At 36.3% G+C, this 21583-nt stretch overlaps 1 protein-coding gene across 6 annotated transcripts in view; it reads left to right on the plus strand.

The window, feature by feature from the left end:
* Positions 1–21583, plus strand: part of SNAP91 (synaptosome associated protein 91) — a 159250-nt gene that overhangs the window by 92734 nt on the left and 44933 nt on the right. For all 6 annotated transcript variants that reach the window (XM_027091414.1, XM_027091410.1, XM_027091435.1 and 3 more), the window contains 2 exons: positions 2132–2241; positions 4686–4801. In XM_027091414.1, coding sequence (XP_026947215.1) covers positions 2132–2241; positions 4686–4801 — 226 coding nt within the window. The remainder of the gene's footprint in view (positions 1–2131; positions 2242–4685; positions 4802–21583) is intronic.

Consider the following 21583-nt stretch of genomic DNA (forward strand, 5'->3'; position numbering starts at 1 on the left):
GAATACTGAGTAGAGTGTGGTAAAATTCTGGAATCCTTTGGGATGGTCTGTTTCTGCAGTTTGGCCAAATTGAATTTTCATCTTTTCTTCTTGTAGTAACAGGATTATTTTGGTTCTGTTTTCATACCTCCCACATCTCTTCAGAGCTTATTATTACAAGGCAGTTTTCAATGAGCCTTTGAAGACCTTCATTTCTGCATTTATATTGGTAGATTCATTGCTGTCATTACGTTCTCCCTGGTGTTTCATAAACATCACTTTCTAAGGTATTTACATGTATTGGTTTATTTTTATAAATTTATTTATTTTATTTTTGGCTGTGTTGGGTCTTCATTGCTGTGCGTGGGCTTTCTCTAGCTGCGGCAAGCAGGGGCTACTCTTCGTAGAGGTGAGCAGGCTTCTCATTGCAGTGGCTTCTCTTGTTGCCGAGCACGGGCTCTAGGCACACGGGCTTCACTAGTTGTGGCTCGTGAGCTCTAGAGCGCAGGCTCAGTATTTGTGGCGAACCAGCCTAGTTGCTCCACGACATGTAGGATCTTCCTGGACCAGGGCTTGAACCCATGTCCCCTGCATTGGCAGGTGGATTCTTAAGCACTGTGCCACCAGGGAAGCCCACATATATTCGTTTAAAAAAAAAAGCCACTATTTTATTTCAGAGTTGTCAGTGTCCACAATGGATGACATGCAAATTAATGTTAGTCCTTTCTATCCCCTTGATAATCTTTCACATTCCATTTGGAAATTTTAAATTTTGGGTGAAGAGCAAAGCTTGAGTTCACCCTTTCTGAGCAACAGCATCCATACTGCTCATGGGTTTGTCTTTCTTGAAGTGCTGAGCGCTTGGCACTTGTGTATCTTTGGATTTTGACTTCTTGATTAGTTATATTCTTGGACAAACAGCTATTGAGCAGATACTATCTAAGTCTGGAAACTCCTATACATTTCTTATCTCCTCAGTCCTTTTTCTTAAATTGTTCTTTTTCAAACTTCCTCTGAGTTTGGTCTACTTGACATTAGATGTCCTGTTACAGCAGTGTCTGATGGCCCTTGCTTGACCTTGGTCTCTGTGCACTTTGCTTGCTGTTAGGTCTCGTTTCCACTTACAGAGCTAAGTATTGGTGGACTGGTTTGAGATTGCTATTAATCTTTCTCTTGTGAATACAAGCAAATTAAATATACCAAATAGAGTTAGGGTAGTTACTAAACAAACATTTTTTTTGATATATTAGCTGACTATTAAGTCCTCTTCTTAAACCAGCCCAGGACAATAAATGTTAGGTTTTATTTCACTTTTTTAGTTTTATCTGTTTCATATTAGTGATGGGCTATCCTCAAGCTGTCGGTGACTTGAATCTTGTTTGGGAATTGTTCTCTGCCATCTGTGAACTATTTTGTAAGTTACATTTCTAGATTTTAAAGGCATCTGAGAAGACTTTACATGAAATCTGTTTAGGATGCAGAAAAGAAAACAATGGCCTTGGTTTCACAGAAGTCATTACAATTAATTTTTTTTTCCATTTTTGGCAGCTAGCAAGATCTTTCCCACTAATTTAATGTTTAGAAAGTATGTTTGGCTTTTATTTTATTTTATTTTTTTATTGAAGTGTAGTTGATTTACAATGCTGTGATAGTTTCTGATGCTCAGCGAAGTGATTCACCCCTTATATATATGTATATGTGTATATATGTGTGTTTGTGTATTCTTCTTCAGATTGTTTTCCATTATAAGTTATTTCAAGTTACTGAATAAAGTTCCCTGTGCTATACAGTAGGACCTTGTTGTTTATCTATTTTATATATAGTAGTGTGTATCTGTTAGTCCCAAACTCCTAATTTATTGTTTGGCTTTAACTGTAAATACATGCATAGAAGTCATTGCAACGTTAGGCCAATTATTTTTTTTCATAATTTTATGTAAATTACATATAACTTTTAAAATTTGAAACATGTTTTGTCCAGTATTGATTATTTATTACAGTTCTCAATTTCAAATTTTCTTGAGTTATTTCTCCCACGAGGAGCAACCAGAAAATTGCTGGGAATGGCATGGGTCTGAAAATTGGAGGTCCTCTTGCCTTGTGTCCTGTAGATTCACATCTGACCAGAGTGTGCTTTGCATCTTCCCTTTCAGTCTTCTCCAGCCACAACTGTTACGTCGCCTAATTCCACACCAGCTAAAACTATTGACACGTCCCCTCCAGTTGATTTGTTTGCAACTGCATCTGCGGCTGTACCAGTCAGGTTAGTTCATGAGAATGCAGCGAACCGTTTATTAATATTATGATCAGGTTTTCATTTTATTTTTGTGTGCCAAACCCAGTGACTTCACAAAATGAGATGTAGTCCTAGTAAATGTGTGATATTTGGGGTTATTTTCAGGTACATAGACTAAGTTCTTCTATACTTCATACAGTTACTTAGGCTTGTACCTCTCAAAGTGTAAGAAAGACCTAAGCTGTGGAAATCACCTTGGTGCCCACACATTTGGCAAAGGAAGTGGAAGAAAGATGCATACACTTCAGGTTCTTCTGAAATGGATGATATGGACAGTGTTTTCTGAAATTAGTTTCTTCTTGTGTGAAATTTAAAGGGTGTCTCAAAGTGCTAAGAAATGAGATGAAAGGAAGTGAAGTGAAATGAAATGCTTGTAGTTGCAGGCCAATTAGCTGGTACATATGAGGAACTCAAACTCTGGTGGTAGGAAGAAACCGTCAGGATGTGCCTAATTGCTTTTTTAAAATATTTATTTATTTATTTGGTTGCACCAGGTCTTAGTTGCGGCAGGCAGGCTCCTTAGTTGTGGCTCATGGGCTCCGTAGTTGTGGCAGGTGGGCTCCTTAGTTGTGGCTCGTGGGCTCCTTAGTTGAGGCTCCAGGAATGCTTAATTGCAGCTCCAGGGCTCCTTAGTTGTGGCATGTGAACTCTTAGTTGCGGCATGCATATGGGATCTAGTTCCCTGACCAGGGATCAAATCCAGGCCCCCTGTATTGGGAGCGTGGAGTCTTATCTACTGCACCACCAGGGAAGCCCCCTTATTGCTTTCGTAGTGCCTAAACGTCAGAACAGGAGTGAGAAAGGGAAGGGATGACTGTGCTTTCTGTAAAATCTCTGGGCCACCTGAAATGAAGCCCCAACTCAGAGAGGCTTCCTCAGATAATAATTTAGGTCAACTCTTTGTTTGGTTCTTTAGCCTTGAGAGCATTCGAGTCCCATCTTGTAGTATCTGTGACTCTGATTATGAATGCCCTGTATTTGGAGACGTGAATTTTGAACTGAGCAATAAAGCCCCATAATGTGTGCATGTTAACGACGCACGTTACCCTCTACTTGCTTAATTCTGCTTTCATGATCACAGGCTTGGTAAAGCCAAGTCCTTTCTGCCTCTATACTAAGATAAATTGCTTCTTATAAAAGCTTTGATTCCAGTCTTAATAATAAATGTTTCCCTGTTCTGGCTCTTAGACCAGTCGTATTTATGAAATAGACATCAAAACTAGGCAAGTTTCAGGGGTCTTGAAACTTTTTTTTTTAAGCAGCAGAATCCTTTTTTCCAAAAAATATTGCTCGGAAATCTAACACATAAAAAAGATAAAGATGGAATGACTATTTATGAGGAGGGGTGGGGAACCTGGGACCCTGATGGCTTAGTACCTGGTCTGGCAGCCTTTAAGCCAGTGCTCCTTTAAACCTGACTGTACAGTGAAACCCCTGGGGTTGTAGTAAAATGAAGACTGATGTAGTAGATAATGGTTAAGCCTGGGATTTTGCATTTCTAACAAGGTGCCAGGATGCTGCTAGTTTGGAAACTACACTTTGAGTAACAACGCTCTAGGCTCCTCCTTGGAACTTCTTTAGATGGAGGAGCTTTGAAAAGCACAGCCCCAATTGAATAAGAGTGAAAAATATGGAATTATTTTTAGGTGAGGTCTCTTATAGGCAAACTTGATGTGTTGTAATTTAACTTAGAAAAAAGGTACAATAGTGATTATTCATTTTAGTATTCTTTGGTTTATAAATTCTTTTCAAGTTAAGAATTATTTACCATACTACAAAAAAAGCATACAAAAAAACTTTAGAAAATAGAGAAAAGGAAAAAAATTACCAATAATTCTCTTACCTTTATTATTTGGAGTACGTTTCCTTTTGTCACAGCCCTCATAACCAGCATTTCAGATGCTACCCAGTGGACATAACATGTTTAAAATTCCCCCTTATTTTGAGGCATTTAGATTTTCCCTTTTAATTTCTGCTCTGTGATTTGCTGGGTGACACCTTGCTTGAGGTATAATTTAACTTTGCAAGAGTTGGCAAACGATGGCCCATAGATCAAATCTAGCCCACTGTCTTTTTCTGTAAATAAATTTTTATTGGAACAAAAGCATGTTCATTTGCTTACGTACTGCCTGTCTCTTATTTCACTCTGCACTGGCAGAGTCGAATAGCGATAGAGACTGTCTGGCTCACAAACCTAAAATTTTTAGTATCTGGCCCTTTACAAAAGTTGTTTGCCAACTCTCAGTATAGAGGAACATATGCTTTACTGCTGTACTTTACAAAATATTATTCTCTTACTGAATTTAAAATAGCCAAAATCTGTGATGTTTTCTGCATAAGTCTTTATTTAAAAAGCATCTTTACGTTTTAAAATTTCAAAATCTGATTTTAAAATCATATTTTCCTTTCAGCGCTTCTAAACCATCTAGTGATCTCCTGGACCTGCAGCCAGACTTCTCTGCAGGGGCGGCAGCAGCCGCGACACCAGCACCAGCACCACCTTCAGGAGGCGCCACTGCGTGGGGGGGTGAGTGAAACCAGGCAACCATGCCATTTTTCTATTTAGTTGTTTTTATTCAGGCTGTAATTGTTATACTTACCTTCTGATTATCCAAAATGGTGCTAGAAACTCGGGGAGAAAATGTTAAGAATGGCATTGATTGATTGATTGATTGAAATATATATTGAGACAGCGAGACAAAGACAGAAAAAGTACCCATAATACAGTTAAAATATTCAAGTAATCATACCGTTTTTTTAGTTTAAAAGCTGGAACAATGGGAGTATTTTTGCTTCGCTGTTCTCAGATTCTGATTATTTTTAGTAGTTGCTCCCTAGAGATGCAGGCCTTAGAAGGCTGGGTGTTCCCATGAACTTATGGGATTACTCAGAGGCAGCATTTCGAATTTGGTTTGTCCAGATATCGTCTCCTTCATGGATTCCTTTAGACCTTAACTGGTTTTATTCACATTGTATTTGACTTCATGCAGTTGAAATCTGGGATAGATTCTTCTTGGTGCCAGAAAATATCCGTCCTAAACTAATTAAGAGGAATCACACCTAAGTGCTCGATTTCCATTTTATTCATGGATCTTGGGGGAAAAAATTAAGCTTTTATATGTTTTTAATTAAACATATTTAATGCCAGTATAAAAATTAAGTTAATTACTGCTTAATTCTCAAAGCTTCACAGAGTTGGTGTTAAATAACGTACTCTACTACATCAAACTATCAAAATAAAAAATTGTTTAAGTTTGAAAATGGCTCGTAGGAACAACACAGAGGGAAACAACACAGAGGGACTGACGCAGGAGGTGTCCCATCATATCTCCCCATAGGAACAGTACTTTGGCAGCCACCCACAGATAAAAGTGCCTTTGTGGGAGCTTTGGGATCCAGGTAGAAGGTTGCAAAGCCCAAGTGGAGCCCAAGGCCAAGAACAGTTGATTTGAGAAGGCAAGCCTACTCCCAGGTGGGAGGCCTGCCAACGCTGGTCCTGGCAACAGACCTGGAAACTCTGCCATGCCCCTGTGGACTCACTACAGTCCTGTTTGGCCATGATCCTGCCACCAGTAACATCTTCCAAGGGACCAGGGAGGAGTGTACACACCCATGCCTTGGGTAACAGGCCTCCTGTCCTTGGTCTCAGCTGTGGACCCTGAAACTGCCTGTGACCCAGCTCCAGCCTCTCTCAGTCATGGTCCAGGAGCAGTCCTGCCTGCCCAGGGATCCAGCAGGAGACACATCTGTCTGTGCCCCCAGAGGCAGGCCCAGTGACCTTAATCCAAGCTCAGATCCTGAAGCAGCCTTGTGACTAGGCTCCAGCCCCTCAGTCCTACCCACCCAGGGACCTTGTGGGAGACACACTCATCCATGCCCCTATGGGCAGGCCTATAGATCTTGGTCCCCACTGTGGACCTTAAAGCAACCTTCTCACTTCATTTAGCCCCACTTAGCTGCAGTCCAGGGCTAATCTGGCCTAGCCGGAGACCCAGCAGGAGCTACACCCAGACACGTACCTGGTAACAAGCCCACCATCTCTGAACCCAACTGCGCATCCTGAAGTGGACCCTTGTCCCAGCTCCAGCCCTACTAACCAAGGTCGTGAAGGCAGTTCTGTCCGCTCAGGGACCAGGAGGCAGGATCTATACCCACCCAAGCCCCTGGTAACAGGCCCACTAACATGGACACTACAGCAGACCCAGAAGCAGCCACATGACCCAGCCCCAACCCCACTCAACTGCAATCCCAGAGTCAGTATCATCAGCCCAGGGACCTGACAGGAGAAGACCTGCCAAAACCAGTGTTTAAAAACAGGAAGAGGTGTTTGCTCCTTCAGATGCACAGACACCAACACAGGGCTATACAGAATATGAAGAATCAGGCAAACAGACATGACACTGCCAAAGGAAACTAATAAATCTCTAATAACTTACCCTAAATAAATGGAGATCTCTACATAGCTTGATAACAAATTAAAAATAATTATCTTTAAGAAACTCAGTGAAATACAAGAGAACACAAATAGACAACAAAATTAAGTCAAGAAAAGTATACATGAACAAAATAAGAAAATAGAAACCATAAAAGGGAACAAAACAGAAATTCTGAACGAAACAGAATACTATGACTGAACTGAAAAGAAAAACTCAGTAGAGAGCTTACTTGATCAGACAGAGTAAAGAATCAACAAACTCAAAGATAGAGCGTTAGAAAATAGCCAATTAAAGGAACAAAAAGGAAACAAAGTGATGCATACAGGACCTATGGGATGCCATAAAATTAATTAATATATGCATTATGGGAGTCCCAGAAAGAGAAGAAAGTGAGAAAGAGAAGAAAGCTTATTTAAAGATAAGGGCTAAAAACTTCATAAATCATGGGAGGGATATGGACATTTAAATTCATGAAGTTCAAAAGTCTCCAAGCAAGATCAATCCAAAGAATATTACCTGAGACACAGTATTTAATCAGATTGTCAGAAGTCAAAGACAAAGAGAAACTTTTGAAAACAACAAGAGAAAAGCACCTCCTCACATACAAGGGAACCCTGATAAAGCTATCAGCATATTTCTCAGCAGAAACCCTGCAGGCCAGGAGTAAGTAGCATGATATAATAAAAGTCCTGAAAGAAAAAAACTGCCAACCAAGAATACTACACCTGGCAAAGTTGTTCTTCAGAAGTGAAGGCAAGAAAAAGACATTACCTGACAAAATCTGAGAGAATTCATCACCACTAGACCTGTCTTACAGGAAATGCTAAAGGGATTTCTTTAAGATAAAACAAAAGGATGCTAAATAACAATGAGAAAATGTATGAAAGCACAACCCTTGAACAACATGAGTTTGAACTGTGAGAGTCCACTTCCACACAGATTTTTTTTCCACTAAATATGTAATACACAACTAAACAATACATGGTTCGTTGAATCTGCAGAACTGTGGATATGGAGGACCAACTGTAAATGTATAGGTGGATTTTTGACTGCATGGGTGGTTGGCTCCCATAATCCCTTTGCTGTTCAAGGGTCAACTGTATCAAACTCACTGGTAAAGGTAAATTTGTAGTCAAATTCAGAATACTCTAATACTGTAAATGTAGTAGGTAAATCAGTTTTAACCCTGGTATGAAAGTTAAAAGACAAGAGAATTTAAAATAACTAAAGCTACAATAATTTGCTACTACATACACAATATAAAAAGATGTAGGGTGGATAATATGTGGAGAGTAGAGAAAGGTAGAAGTGTCCATACTTTTTGTATGTGATTGAAGTTAAGTTGTTATCAGCTTAAAATAGACTGTTAAAACTATAAGATGTTTTACATAAGCCCCATGGTAAACACAAAGAAAAAAACCTCTACTAGATACTAAAAATAAAGAGAAAGGAATCAAAGCATACCACTGAGGAAAATCATCAAGTCACAAAGGAAGAGAGCAAGAGAAGAAGAAAAGAACAAAGGAACTACAGAATGGTCAGAAAACAGTAAACAAAATGACAATAGTAAGTCCTTACCTATAAATACTGTAAATTTAAATGGATTAAATTCTCCTATCAAATAATAGAGTAGTTCAGTGGATGTTAAAAAAAACAAAAAACAAGATCCAACAATCTAGTGCCTACAAGAGACTCCTTTTAACTTTAAGGACATACATAGGCAAGGTAAAGGGATGGGAAAAGATTTGCAGTCAAAATCTATCACAAGAAACAAAGAAAATCACTATATAATGATAAAATCAATTCATCAAGAGGGTATAAACATCAAAATATCTAAATATATAAAGCAAATATTAACAGAACTGAGGGGAGAAATAGACAACCATACAGTAATAGTGGGGGGCTTCAATATGCCAATTTCAACAATAGATAGATCATCCAGACAGAAATCAGTAAGAAAATAGCAAACTTGAATAACAGTTTACCCCAAATGGACCTAATAGGCATAAACAGAAAATTTCATCCAACACAGCAGAATATACATTCTCCTCAGGTACACACAGAACATTCTCCAGGGTAGATCATATGTTGGGACACTGAAAATTTCTTAACAAATTAAAGAAGATTGAAGTCATATCAAGTATCATTTCTGACCTTCAGTGGTATGAAACTAGAAATCAGTAACAGAAGAAAATTTTGAAAATTCACAAATATGCGGAGATTAAATAACATACAGCCAACCAATGGGTCAAAGAAGAAATCAAAAAGAAATTCAAAAGAATCTTGAGACAAAGGAAAATGGAAACACAACATATCAAAACTTACATGATCCTGCAGAAGCAGTTCTAAGAGGGACATTTATAGTGCTAAATGCCTCCATGAAGAAAAAGAAAGATCTCAAATAAACCATCTAGCTTTACATCTCACAGAACTAGACAAAGAGCAAACTTAGCCAAAAGATAGCAGAAGGGAAGACGTAATAAAGATTAGAATAGAAGTAAATGAAATAGAGACTAGAAAGACAATAGAAAAGATCAACAAAACTAAGGGTTGGTTTTCTGAAAAGATAAAATTTCTTACAGCTAGACTAACCAAGAAAAAAAGAGCAACAACTCAAAAATAAAATTATAAATGAAAGAAGAAACATTATAGCTGATACCATAAAAATACAAAGAATCATAAGAGACTACTGTGAGCAATTTATGCCATAATTGGATAACCTAAAAGAAATGGATAAATTCCTAGAAAGATACAATTGACCAAGACAGAATCATGAAGAAATAGAAAATCTGAACAGACCCATATGAAATAAGGAAATTGAAGCGGTAATCAAAAACCTCCCAGCAAAGAAAAACCCATGACCATATAGCTTCATGGGTGAATTCTACCAAACATTTAAACAGGAATTAATGCCAGTCCTACTCACACTCTTCCCAAAAAATTTAAAAGGAGGGAATACTTGCAAACTTATTTTTTGAAGCTAGTTTTACACTCATTCCAAAGCCATATACAGATACTACAAGAACATAGCTGCAAGAATCCTTCACAAAACATTAGAAAACTGAATTCAGCAGCAAATTAAAAGGGTCATACACCATGATCAAGTGGGATTTATCCCTGGGATGCAAGGATGGTTCAACATATGCAAGTGATACACACCATATTACAGAATGAAGGGTAAAAATCATATGATCATCTCAATAGATGCAGAAAAAGCACTTAACAAAATTTAATAACCTTTCATGATAAAAACTCTTAACAAATTAGGTAAATAAGGAATGTATCTCAACATAATAAAGGGCATATATGACAAGTCCACAGCTGACATGATACTTAATGATGAAAAGCTGTAACCTTTTCCTCTAAGATTAGGAACAAGACAAGGATGCCTACTCTCTCCACTTCTACTCGACATAGTACTGGAAGTCTAAACAAGAGCAGTTAGTCAAGAAAAAGAAATAAAATGCATCCAAATAGGAAAAGAAGAAATAAAATTGTCTCTTCAGATGACATAATCTTATATGTAGAAACCCAAAAGACTCCACCAAAAAACTGTTACAACTAGTAAACGAATTCAGTAAGTTCGGGATACACAATTTATGTACAAAAATCAACTGCATTTCTATACACTAACAACAAACTATCTGAAAAAGAAATGAAGAAAACAATCCCATTTAGAGCAGCATCAAAAAGAATAAAATACTTAGGAATAAATTTAACCAAAGAGGTGAAAAACCTGTACACTGAACTATAAGACATTGATGAAAGAAATCGAAGATACAAATAAATGGAACGATATCCTGTGTTCATGGATTAGAAGAATTAATATTGTTAAAATGTCCATACTACCCAAAGTGATCTACAGATTCATTGCAATCCCTAGAAAAATTGTAATGGCATTTTCCTATTAATAGAAAAAAAATTTTGTGTTCATACAGACCACAAAAGACACCAAATAGCCAAAGGAATCTTGAGGAAGAAAAATAAGGCTGGAGGCATCAAACTTCCTGAAATCAACCTATATTTCAAAGCTATAGTAACCAAAATGGGATGGTACTGGCATGAAAACAGACACCTCAACCAACAGAACAAGAGAATAGAGAGCCCAGAAATAAACCCATGCATATTCAGTTAGCTAACCTTTGACAAGGATGCCAAGAATACACAACAGGGAACAGATAGTCTCTTTAATAAATGGTGTTGGGAAAACTAGATATCTATGTGCAAAAGAATGAAATTGGAACCTTATCTTACATCATACACAAAAATTAACTCAAATGGATTAAAGACTTAAATACAAGATCTGAAACCGTAAAACTCCTTGAAGAAAACAGGGAAAAAACTCCTAGACATTGGTCTTAGCAGTGAATTTTTTTATTTGCCACCAAAAAACACAGGCAACAAAAGCAAAAATAAGCAAGTAAGACTACATTCAAACCAAAAAACTTCTATACAGCAAAGGAAACAACAAAATAAAAGTGCAGCCTGTGGAATGGGAGAAAATATTTGTAAAAAAAAAAAAAAAAAAACCCAAATAACTTGATTTTAAAATGGGCAAAGGACATAAATAGACATTTTCCAAACAAGGTATGCAAATGGCCAAAAAGTATGTGAAAAGGTGTTCACTGTCATTAATCATTAGGAAAATGCAAATCAGAACCACAGAGATAGCACCCCACACTTGTTAGGATAACTGTTATCAAAAACACAAGAGATAACAAGTGTTTGGTGAGGGAGTGGAGAAAAGGGAACCATTATTCATTGTTGCTGGAGATGTAAATTGGTGCAGCCATTATAGTTTATTTTTTATTTATTTTTATTTTTAAATTTTTTTTATTGGAGTATAATTGCTTTACAATGTTGTGTCAGTTGCTGCTATACAACATAGTGAATCAGCTATACGTATACATATATCCCCATATCCCCTCCCTCTTGAGCCTCCCTCCCACCCTTCCTATCCCACCCCTCTAGGTCATCACAAAGCATTGAGCTGATCTCCTTATGCTATACAGCAGCTTCCCACTAACCATCCGTTTTATGTTTGGTAGTGTATATATTTCAATGCAACTCTCTCACTTCATCCCTACTTCCCCTTCCCCATGCCAAGTCCTCAAGTACGTTCTTTACGTCTGCGTCTTTATTCCTGCCCTGCCATTAGGTTCGTCAGTACCATTTTTTTAGATTCCATATATGTGCTTTAGCATGTGGTATTTTTCTCTTTCTGACTTACTTCCCTCTGTATGACAGACTCTGGGTCCATCCACCTCGTTACATATAATTCAATTTCGTTCCTTTTTATGGCTGAGTAATATTCCATTGTATGTATATACCACATCTTCTTTATCCATTCACCTGTCGATGGACATTGAGGTTGGTTCCATGTCCTGGCTATTGTAAGTAGTGCTGCAGTGAACATTGTGGTACATGTATCTTTTTGAATTATGGTTTTCTCAGGGTATATGCCCAGTATATGCCCAGTGGGATTGCTGGGTCATATGGTAATTCTATTTTTAGTCTTTTAAGGAGCCTCCATACTGTTCTCCATAGTGGCTGTACAACCATCATGGAAAAAAAAATAGAGGTTCCTCAAAGAATTGAAAATAGAACTGTCACATGATTCACCAGTCTCACTTCTGGATGGATGGAGATCTGCACCCCCATGTTCATTACAGCATTATCCACAATAGCCAAGATATAAAAATAACCTAAGTGTCTGTCAACAGACAAAAGGATATAAAAGAAACCCATTGTATATGTTCAATGGAATATTAATTATTTAGTCCTTTAAAAAGAAGTCCTCCTATTTGTTACAGTACGGATGAACATGGAGGACATTATGGTGGTGGGCGACGGAGGGCAGGGCATGGAATGGGAAGACGGTCAAAGGGTACAAAGGGTCAGTTGTAAGATGAATAAGTTTTGGAGATCTTATATACAGTATGGTTACCATATTTAATAATACTGTATCGTATACTTAAAATTTGCCAAGAGAGTGAATCTTAAGTATTTGCACTACAAAAATACAGTAACTATGTGAGATGATAGATGTGTTAATTTGATTGTGGTAATCTTTTCATAATGTATATGTATATCAAATCATCACATTGTGCATCTTAAATATATACAATTTTTATATGTCACTTATACCTCCATAAACCTGAAGGGGGTGGGGAGAAACAGCACTGGTAAAAGACATTAACTGGCTGATGAGGAAACCGGTAAGATGATAAAGCTGGCTCAAAGAGCGTTTTGAGGAACTGGGTATTTATAGACATTTGAAAGGAAATGTTAAAATAAGATGGCTAGGTTAAGTACAAAACTGGTTAATGTCCAGTAGAGCAGTAAAAATCATGTCTTGAGGTTATCTTTTCTCCCAGACAGAACATCACTAGCAGACAAGAACTGTAACTCAGTATATCATTTCAGAATCAGAGTCCTTAATTAACAGTTAAATTGCAGCATCAAATGAAGATACATTTCCACAGGTAATTAAATAATCCTTGGGTGAGTTTGGTAGACATTGGCAATATAACATCAACACTACCTGCTATGATCTCTTGGTTTTATTTCCAAGTTTTTGTGGTAACAAAGTAAGCAAAAATAACTACTTGTGAAACAGAGTTGCTAACTATATTTATAAGCATTTAAATATTGGTGCTTTTCCATTTAAATACTTAAAACTTCTCCTTTGTTGAAACGTTCAACTCCTAAGCCTATAGCTATCATTTTCTTAATAAAAATTTTCTTTCAGCTACTCTTAACTTTATTAAATTTCAATTGGTAAAGGAAAATATTTTTGTTGAAGAGATTTTATAAGGGCCTTCTGGTTTTCATGTTTTTTCATTCTGAGCTTCATCTTTCAGAAATGTTTGATTATTTCAGTTTACTAATAATTTTCATTGCCACGGTATCTTATACAGTGTATCATGTTTTCCTATTTATTTAAGAATGCTTCAAATCCATATCCTTAAATCAGGTTTTCTCTGCCATAAAATTCATATAAATGACTTTCATAGAACTTTTATAATTTAAAATTTAGTATTAATTATAAATTTGTAGGGTTATACAAAATTTTTTTTCAGTATTATATGAATGTGTTAACTCTAATTCTCTCAACTAATTAAATCAGTAGATTGTTCACACTGTAATTTTTAGAACTTATTAAACATTTAGTTGTTTAGTGATTTAGAACTTGAATGAATAAACAGTGAAATTGTAAACTGTCTCCTTTCACTGTATTCTCCAGCATCAAGCTGAAGAGAAATTGTGTCCTTTTTGTTTGATTGGTTTGTTTGGCACCAAAATAATAATAAATGAAAAAGAAAATCCCTTGGTGAAATCTTTTTAAATTGCATTATAACATTTTTATTTATATTCATCTTCAAGTACTTTTTGCTAAGACACATTATAAGGAATAAGTTATAATAACCAACTTTATTATAACACATTTCAGTCTTTACTTGTTAGGACTAAATAACTATTGATGATTGAAACATTGAGGTGTCAGTGGATATAGAAGAAAGCAGATTAGTGTGGTTTTAACCAGGGCTGTGCAGTGTGGACCCGCAGTTTGTGCCTTGCCCAAAGGCAGGGCGAGAGGCCTGAAATTCAGCCTGCTTTCTGCTAGCCAAGCTGTGGGCTTTTTTCGTACTTGAGGAAGAAGTGCTTTTCCTGTTCCAACCTGCTGGCCCAACGGGAGCACTTTTTTATAATTAGTACAAAACGCATTATAGTGTGTGAAAATGTTGGCTTAGGACCTGATGGTTAGCATTAGTCTTTTGTCTCAACAAAATATCTACAGCTCCTTTCATAGCAGTAGAAAAGTCAGCTGGGGAGAAAAATACTAATAAGTAAATTCTCTCATTCCTAAGCAAAACAGTAAAAATTATAAGCCTTAATAAATTCAAGTAGGGAATTCCCTGGTGGTCCAGAGGTTAGGACTCAGCGCTTTCACTGCCAGGACCCAGGTTCAGTCCCTGATCGGGGAAAATAAGATCCCACAAGCCCGCGCACACGGCCAAAAAATTAAAAAATAAAATATGTATCTTATTTAAAGACAGAAATTCAAGTAAACTTGTGAAATATGAAATTGATAAATGTTACCTTCAGTTTACATTTATCCTATAGGTACCCAGTCGTATTTGAAGAGGTGCTAAATTGTTACCAGTATGTTTTCGCTCATTTGACTAAGCAAAAAATTAAATACATAAAACCACTTTCTCATTCTTGTTTGATAAGATCACTTCACTATTATTGTAGTTTATTTGAATTTTGTGTAACTAGATGGTAAAATGCAAACTCTGAAACTCTTTAGACCTATTTGGACGTTCTTATCCAACCATAATGATAGAGGATTTCATTTTCAAATGACTATGGCTACATCAGTTGTTTACAGATTTCTCTTGGGGGTTCTGGGTATGGATGAATATTGCCATTTTAGGGGACGTATTGTAAAGGATAGTATTTCTTGTCATTGGTGTAAACCAAATTTTAGCAAATTCATATTTTAGTAAATTTAATTTAAATAGTGCATATTCCATGTGGCATTCTGCCAGCCAGTAATGAACCTGGAAGAATACAGAGTGCTTTTAAAATTCCTACCTTTCTCCCCATAAAAGGGAGAGTGTTTTTTTCCTTCATAATAAATTCACCTCTCTGCACAAACAAATGAGTGTGTGTGTGTTGTACTTCTATGCATCTTAGAAGTGGAAAATGCGTAATTTTTTATTGTAAATGCTTGAAATGAAATTTCTACTTTTTGAGAAATACAGAATTACTGCTAGGGTTTAATTAGAGTTAATAGACTTAATAGAAGTTAATTTACACATGCTGGAACGCTCATCAATATTATGTGAGCACATGACTTTAATAGTTTCCATGAGAAATATTAGCTACAGTACAAGCAGTTTTTGTGACCCATATTACCATTTGCTTGTTAATTAGATCTGGGGGGGCACATCTGCAGGCTGTCTTCAAACACATTCATGTGTACACACACACACACACACACACACACACACACATATACACATGCTCTCTCTGAAAGATTTATAGAAGCTTTGAAATTCACAGTCCTATAATGAAAAATTATTTAACTTAAATGTTAGTTATTGCTATTTTTTATTGAAGTATAATTGACATGCAACATTATATTAGTTTCAAGTGTACAACATAGTGATTCAACATTTATACACATTGTGAAATGATCACCACAATAAGGCTAGTTACCATCTAAGCTATTGCTATTATTAACTCTTATTATTGAGCATTTGATATGTTCTTGGTATGGGCGAGCACTTAAATAAATTAACACATTTAATCTTCATAAAAACATGAAAAGTTCAGCTCCATCTCACAGCACAATATAGATTTCCTTGTTCATTTAGTTGTAGCTCTGTTTCCTTGGTTACAGGGAATATTTTCTAGCAATTTCTATAATACAAACAACTCTGATTATGTACTACTTGCAAATGGATTGAACTCTTATGCTGAAGTGGGGTTTTTTTGTATAGTTTAATCCTCTATAAAAAGTAGCAGTTTTGAGAATATTTAATAACCATCCTCATCATCTTGTAATAGGGACTTGCTTTTATAGTAGAGAAAATTTTCCGTAAAACAAGGAATATATAACATAAATTATATTTCATCTAGAAAATTAAGATTTTGGAGACTAACACCTGTGGTTTCCAAGAGTGGAAAAAATTTTCAACATCAGTTATCCACCAATATGCTTAATCATTGTACATTTTCCTAGGAAATTTTACTTTCCATCTTCCATCATATCATTCTCATCACCCTCCATCTGAACAAAACACTAGTTAAGAGCAAGGAACTAATATTTTAATCTTTCATACCTCTTTTTAAAATCTTTTTAACTCTCTCTTCTTCTAGTACACATAAACAGTCTTCTCCTTTCTCACTTACCAAATGTATGAAATAAATTACCTGTCCCCTGTGATAGACAATGAGAGGTCCGGAAGTAGACAATGAGAGGTCTGGAAGCTGTTAAATCACATGGCTCTTAGCTCTTCTGCTAAGTCACACTGCAGCTTGAAGTAGCCATTGATAAGGGCAGGGCTAAGGAGAGCCCCACCAACGCCAGGAGAAAAGAGAATCCAATCTCTCTGGCTTCTGATGACCCACTTTGGTTTCTAATGAATATTTTTATTTATATTTTTTATTTTTTTAACATCTTTATTGGAGTATAATTGCTTTATGATGGTGTGTTAGTTTCTGCTTCATAACAAAGTGAATCAGTTATACATATACATATGTTCCCATATCTCTTAGGACTTAGGACTGTAGAGTAACAGTTGTATTGGGCCAGGTCCGGTTGGCTTGAGGAATGATTGGAAGGACCTTCTACTTCTCAGGATTTGGGACCTGGACACCTAACAGCAGAAAATACCCTAGCCCTACGTCAGCTATTCACTAGGCGTACATTCTAAAATTTAAAAACTATTTCTAATGTCAAGAGCTCTATGTGCTATAATTTTCTAATGTTGCTATGAAATATGTAAGATTTAGTTTTAGGAAGAGCCTTGATTGCATAGTTAAATTAATATGATAATTTTTTTCTTCCAGTTTTGTTGAGACATAATTGATGTACAGCACTGTAAGTTTAAGGTGTCCAGCATAATGATTTGACTTGCATACATCATGAAATGATGACCACAATAAGTTTAAGTGAACATCCATCATTTCATAGAGATACAAGATTTAAAAAAGAGAAATTTTTATTCCTTGTGATGAGAACTCTTAGGATTTACTCTCTTAACAACTTTCATATATAGCATATATAGCATGGTGTTGATTATGTTTGTGATGTTGTATATTATACCCCTACTACTTTTTTATCTTATGACCGGAAGTTGGTATGTTTTCACTGCCTTCATCAAACTCCTTCATTCTTCCCCTGCCTCTGATAACCACAAATCTGACCTCTGTTTCTATGCATTTGTTTGTTTGTTGTTTTGAACTACAATTGACCTACAACACTGTTAGTTCCCATTACATAACATAGTGATTCAGTATTTCTATACATTTCAAAATCATCACCACCGTAAGTCTAGTTACGATCCATCACCATACAAAGATAGTACCTATTAATGACTGTATTCCCCACAATACATTTCATCCCCATGACTCATTTATTTTGCAACTGGAAGTTTATACCTCTTAATCTCCCTCACCTATTTCTCTCCTACCCCCGAACCCCTCCCCTCTGGCAACCACCTGTTTGTTCCCCAAATCTGTGATTCTGCTTCTGTTTTGTTGTGTTTGTTCATTTGGTTTGTTTTGTAGATTCCACATATAAGTGAAATCATACAGTATTTGTCTTCCTCTGACTTATTTCACTTAGCATAATCATCTCTAGGTCCATTCACATTGTTGCAAATGGCAAATATGGCTAAGTAATATTCCATTATCTATATGTAGACACACACCACATCTTCTTTATTCATCTAGTGATGGGCACTTAGGTTGTTTCCATATCTTAGCTATTATAAATAATGCTGCAGTGAACGTAGGGGTGCATGTATCTTTTCTAATTAGTGTTCTGATTTTCTTTGGATAAATACCCATGAATGGAATCGCTAGATCACGTGGTAGTTCAATTTTTAATTTTTTTGAGGAATCTGTATACTGTTTTCCATAGTGGCTGCACCAGTTTACATTCCCACCAACAGTGCATGAGGGTTCCTTTTCATCACATTCTCGCCAACACTTGTTATTCATTGTCTTTTTGATAATAGCCAGTCTAGCAGGTGCGAGGTGATATCTCACTGCAGTTTTGATTTTAATTTCCCTGATGATTAGTGATGTTGCACATCCTTTCACGCGTCTGATAGCTATCTTGTATGTCTTCTTTGGAAAATGTCTACTCAGGTCCTTTGCCCATTTTTAAATCAGGTTGTTTGCTTTTTTGATGTTGAGTTGTATGAGTTATTTGTGTATTTTACATATTAACCCCTTGTTGGATATATCATTTTCAAATATCTTCTCCCATTCAGTAGGTGGCCTTTTCATTTTGTTGATCGTTTCCTTCACTGTGCAAAAGCTTTCTAGTTTGATGCAGTCCCATTTGTTTGTTTTTGCTTTTGATTCCCTTGCCTGAGGAGACATATTCAGAAGAATATTACTAAGACCAGTGTCAAAAGTGTACTGCCTATGTTTTCTTCGAGAAGTTTTATGGTTTCAGGTCTTACATTTAAGTCTTTAATCCATTTTTTTTTTTTTTTTTTTTTTTTTGCGGTACGCGGGCCTCTCACTGTTGTGGCCTCTCCCACTGCGGAGCACAGGCTCCAGACACGCAGGCTCAGCGGCTATGGCTCACGGGCCCAGCCGCTCCGTGGCATGTGGGATCTTCCCGGACCGGGGCACGAACCCATGTCCCCTGCATCGGCAGGCAGACTCTCAACCACTGCACCACCAGGGAATCCCTGCGCCACCAGGGAAGCCCTCCATTTTTAACTTATTATTATACATGGTGTGAGAAAGTAGTCCAGTTTGATTCTTTTACCTGTAGCTGTCCAGTTTTCCTAACATCATTTATTGAAGAGGCTGTCTTTTCCCCATTGTATATTGTTGCCTTCTTTGTTGTAGATTAATTGCCATATAAGTGTGGATTCACTTTCTGATAGTTCACTCTTAATGTATAGAAACTCAACAGGTTTCTGTATATTAATTTTGTATCCTGCAACTTTACTGAATTCATTGTGAGGTCTAGTCGTTTCTTTGGTGGCATCTTTAGGATTTTCTATGTATGGTATCATGTCTTCTGCAAAGAGTGACAGTTTTACTACTTCCTTTCCACTTTGGATTCCTTTCATTTCCTTTTCTGATTGTATGATTGCTATGGCTAGGAGTTCTAGTGCTATGTTGAAGAAAAGTGGCAAGAGTGGGAATCTTTCCCTTATTCCTGATCTTAGAGGAAAAGCTTTCCGCTTTTCACTGTTGAGTATGATGTTAGCTGTGGGTTTGTCACATGTGGCCTTTATTATGCTGAAGTATGTTCCTTCTATACCTCCTTTGTTGAGAGTTTTTATCATAAATGGATGTTGAATTTTGTCAGAAGATTTTTCCCCGTCTATTGAGATGATCATATGAGTTTTATTCTTCAGTTTTTTGTATCACATTGATTTGTAGGTATTGAACCATCCTTACATCCCTGGGATAAATCCCACTTGATCATGATGTATGCTCCTTTTACTGTATTGTTGGATTTGGTTTACTAATAGTTTGTTGAGGATTCTTGCATCTATGTTCATCAGTGATATTGGCCTGCAATTTTCTTTTTTTGTGATATCTTTATCTGGTTTTGGATCAGGGTGATGCTGGCCTTGTGGAATGAGTTTGGAAGTGTTCCTTCCTCTGCAGTTTTTGGGAGTAGTTTCAGAAGGATAGGTGTTAGCTCTTCAATAAATATTTGGTAGAATTCACCTGTGAAGCCATTTGGTCCTGTACTTCTGTTTGTTGGGAGTTTTTTCTTATTACTGATTCAATTTCATTACTGAACTGTTTGTATTTTCTATTTCTTCCTGATTCAGTATTGGGAGATTGTCCATTTCTTCTAGGTTGTCCATTTTTGGGGCATATAATGGCTTGTAGGACTCTCTTATGATCCTTTGTATTTCGTGGTGTTGGTTGTAGGTTCTCCTTTTTCATTTCTGATTTTATTGATTTGGATCCTCTCTCTTTTTTTCCTTGATGAGTCTGGCTAAAGGTTTATCAATTTTGTTTATTTTTTCAGAGAACCAGCTCTCAGTTTCATTGATCTTTTCTATTGCTTTTTTTTAGTCTCTATTTCATTTATTTCTGCTCTGATCTTTGTGATTTCTTTCCTTCTTCTAACTTTCTTGTTTGTTTGTTCTTCTTTTTATAGTTCTTTTATGTGTAAGGTTAGGTTGTATTTGAGATTTTTCTAGTTTTCTGAGATAGACTTGTATTGCTATAAACTTCCCTCTTAGCCTTGTTTTTGCTACTTTCCATGGATTTTGGATCACTGTATTTTCATTTTCATTTGTCTCCAGGTATTTTTTTATTTCCTCTTTGATTTCTTCAGTGATCCATTTGTTTAGTAACGTATTGTTCAGCCTTCATGGGTTTGTGTTTTTTGAAGATTTTTCTTGTAGTTGATTTCTAGTCAAGGCATTTTGGTTGGGAAAGATGCCTGATATGATTTCAGTCTTCTTAAACTTACTGAGGCTTCTTTTGTTGCCCAGCATATGATCTATCCTATAGATTGTTGCATGTGCTCTTGAAAAGAATGTGTATTCTGCTGCTTTTGGATGGAATGTTTATATACATAAATTCATATATTAAAAAATATATATATATATAAGTCCATCTAATCCAATATGTAGTTTAAGGCCAATGTCTCCTTATTGATTTTCTGTGTGGATCTGTCCATTGATGTAAGTGGGGTGTTAAAGTCTCCTACTCTTACTGTGTTACTGTCAGTTTCTCCCTTTATGTCTGTTAATGTTTGCTTTATGTATTTAGGTGATCCTATGTTGGGTGCATATATATTTAAAATTGTTATATCTTCTTCATTAATTGATTCCTTTATCATTGTGTAATGTCTTTCTTTGTCTCTTGTAACAGTCTTTATTTTAAAGTCTATTTTGTCTCACTTAAGTATTGCTACCCTGACTTTTCATTTCCCTTTACATAGAATACCTTTTTCCATCCCCTCACTTTCAGTCTGTGTGTCTTTATATCTAAAGTAATTATTTTTAATGTCAAATTTATGTTTCTCAATCTTTTAAATGTCTTCTAGAACTTTTGGTTTACTGAGTTCCCATATGGCTTTTAAGGCTCTGAAAAAAATAGCTCCCTAATGAGTTTTGATAAAGTTTCTTCATGATTAA

This window comes from Aethalodelphis obliquidens, unplaced genomic scaffold (genome assembly GCF_003676395.1).
Source record: "Aethalodelphis obliquidens isolate GAN/ISIS:26980383/991018 unplaced genomic scaffold, ASM367639v1 scaffold3, whole genome shotgun sequence".
NCBI classification, from domain to species: Eukaryota; Metazoa; Chordata; class Mammalia; order Artiodactyla; family Delphinidae; genus Aethalodelphis; species Aethalodelphis obliquidens.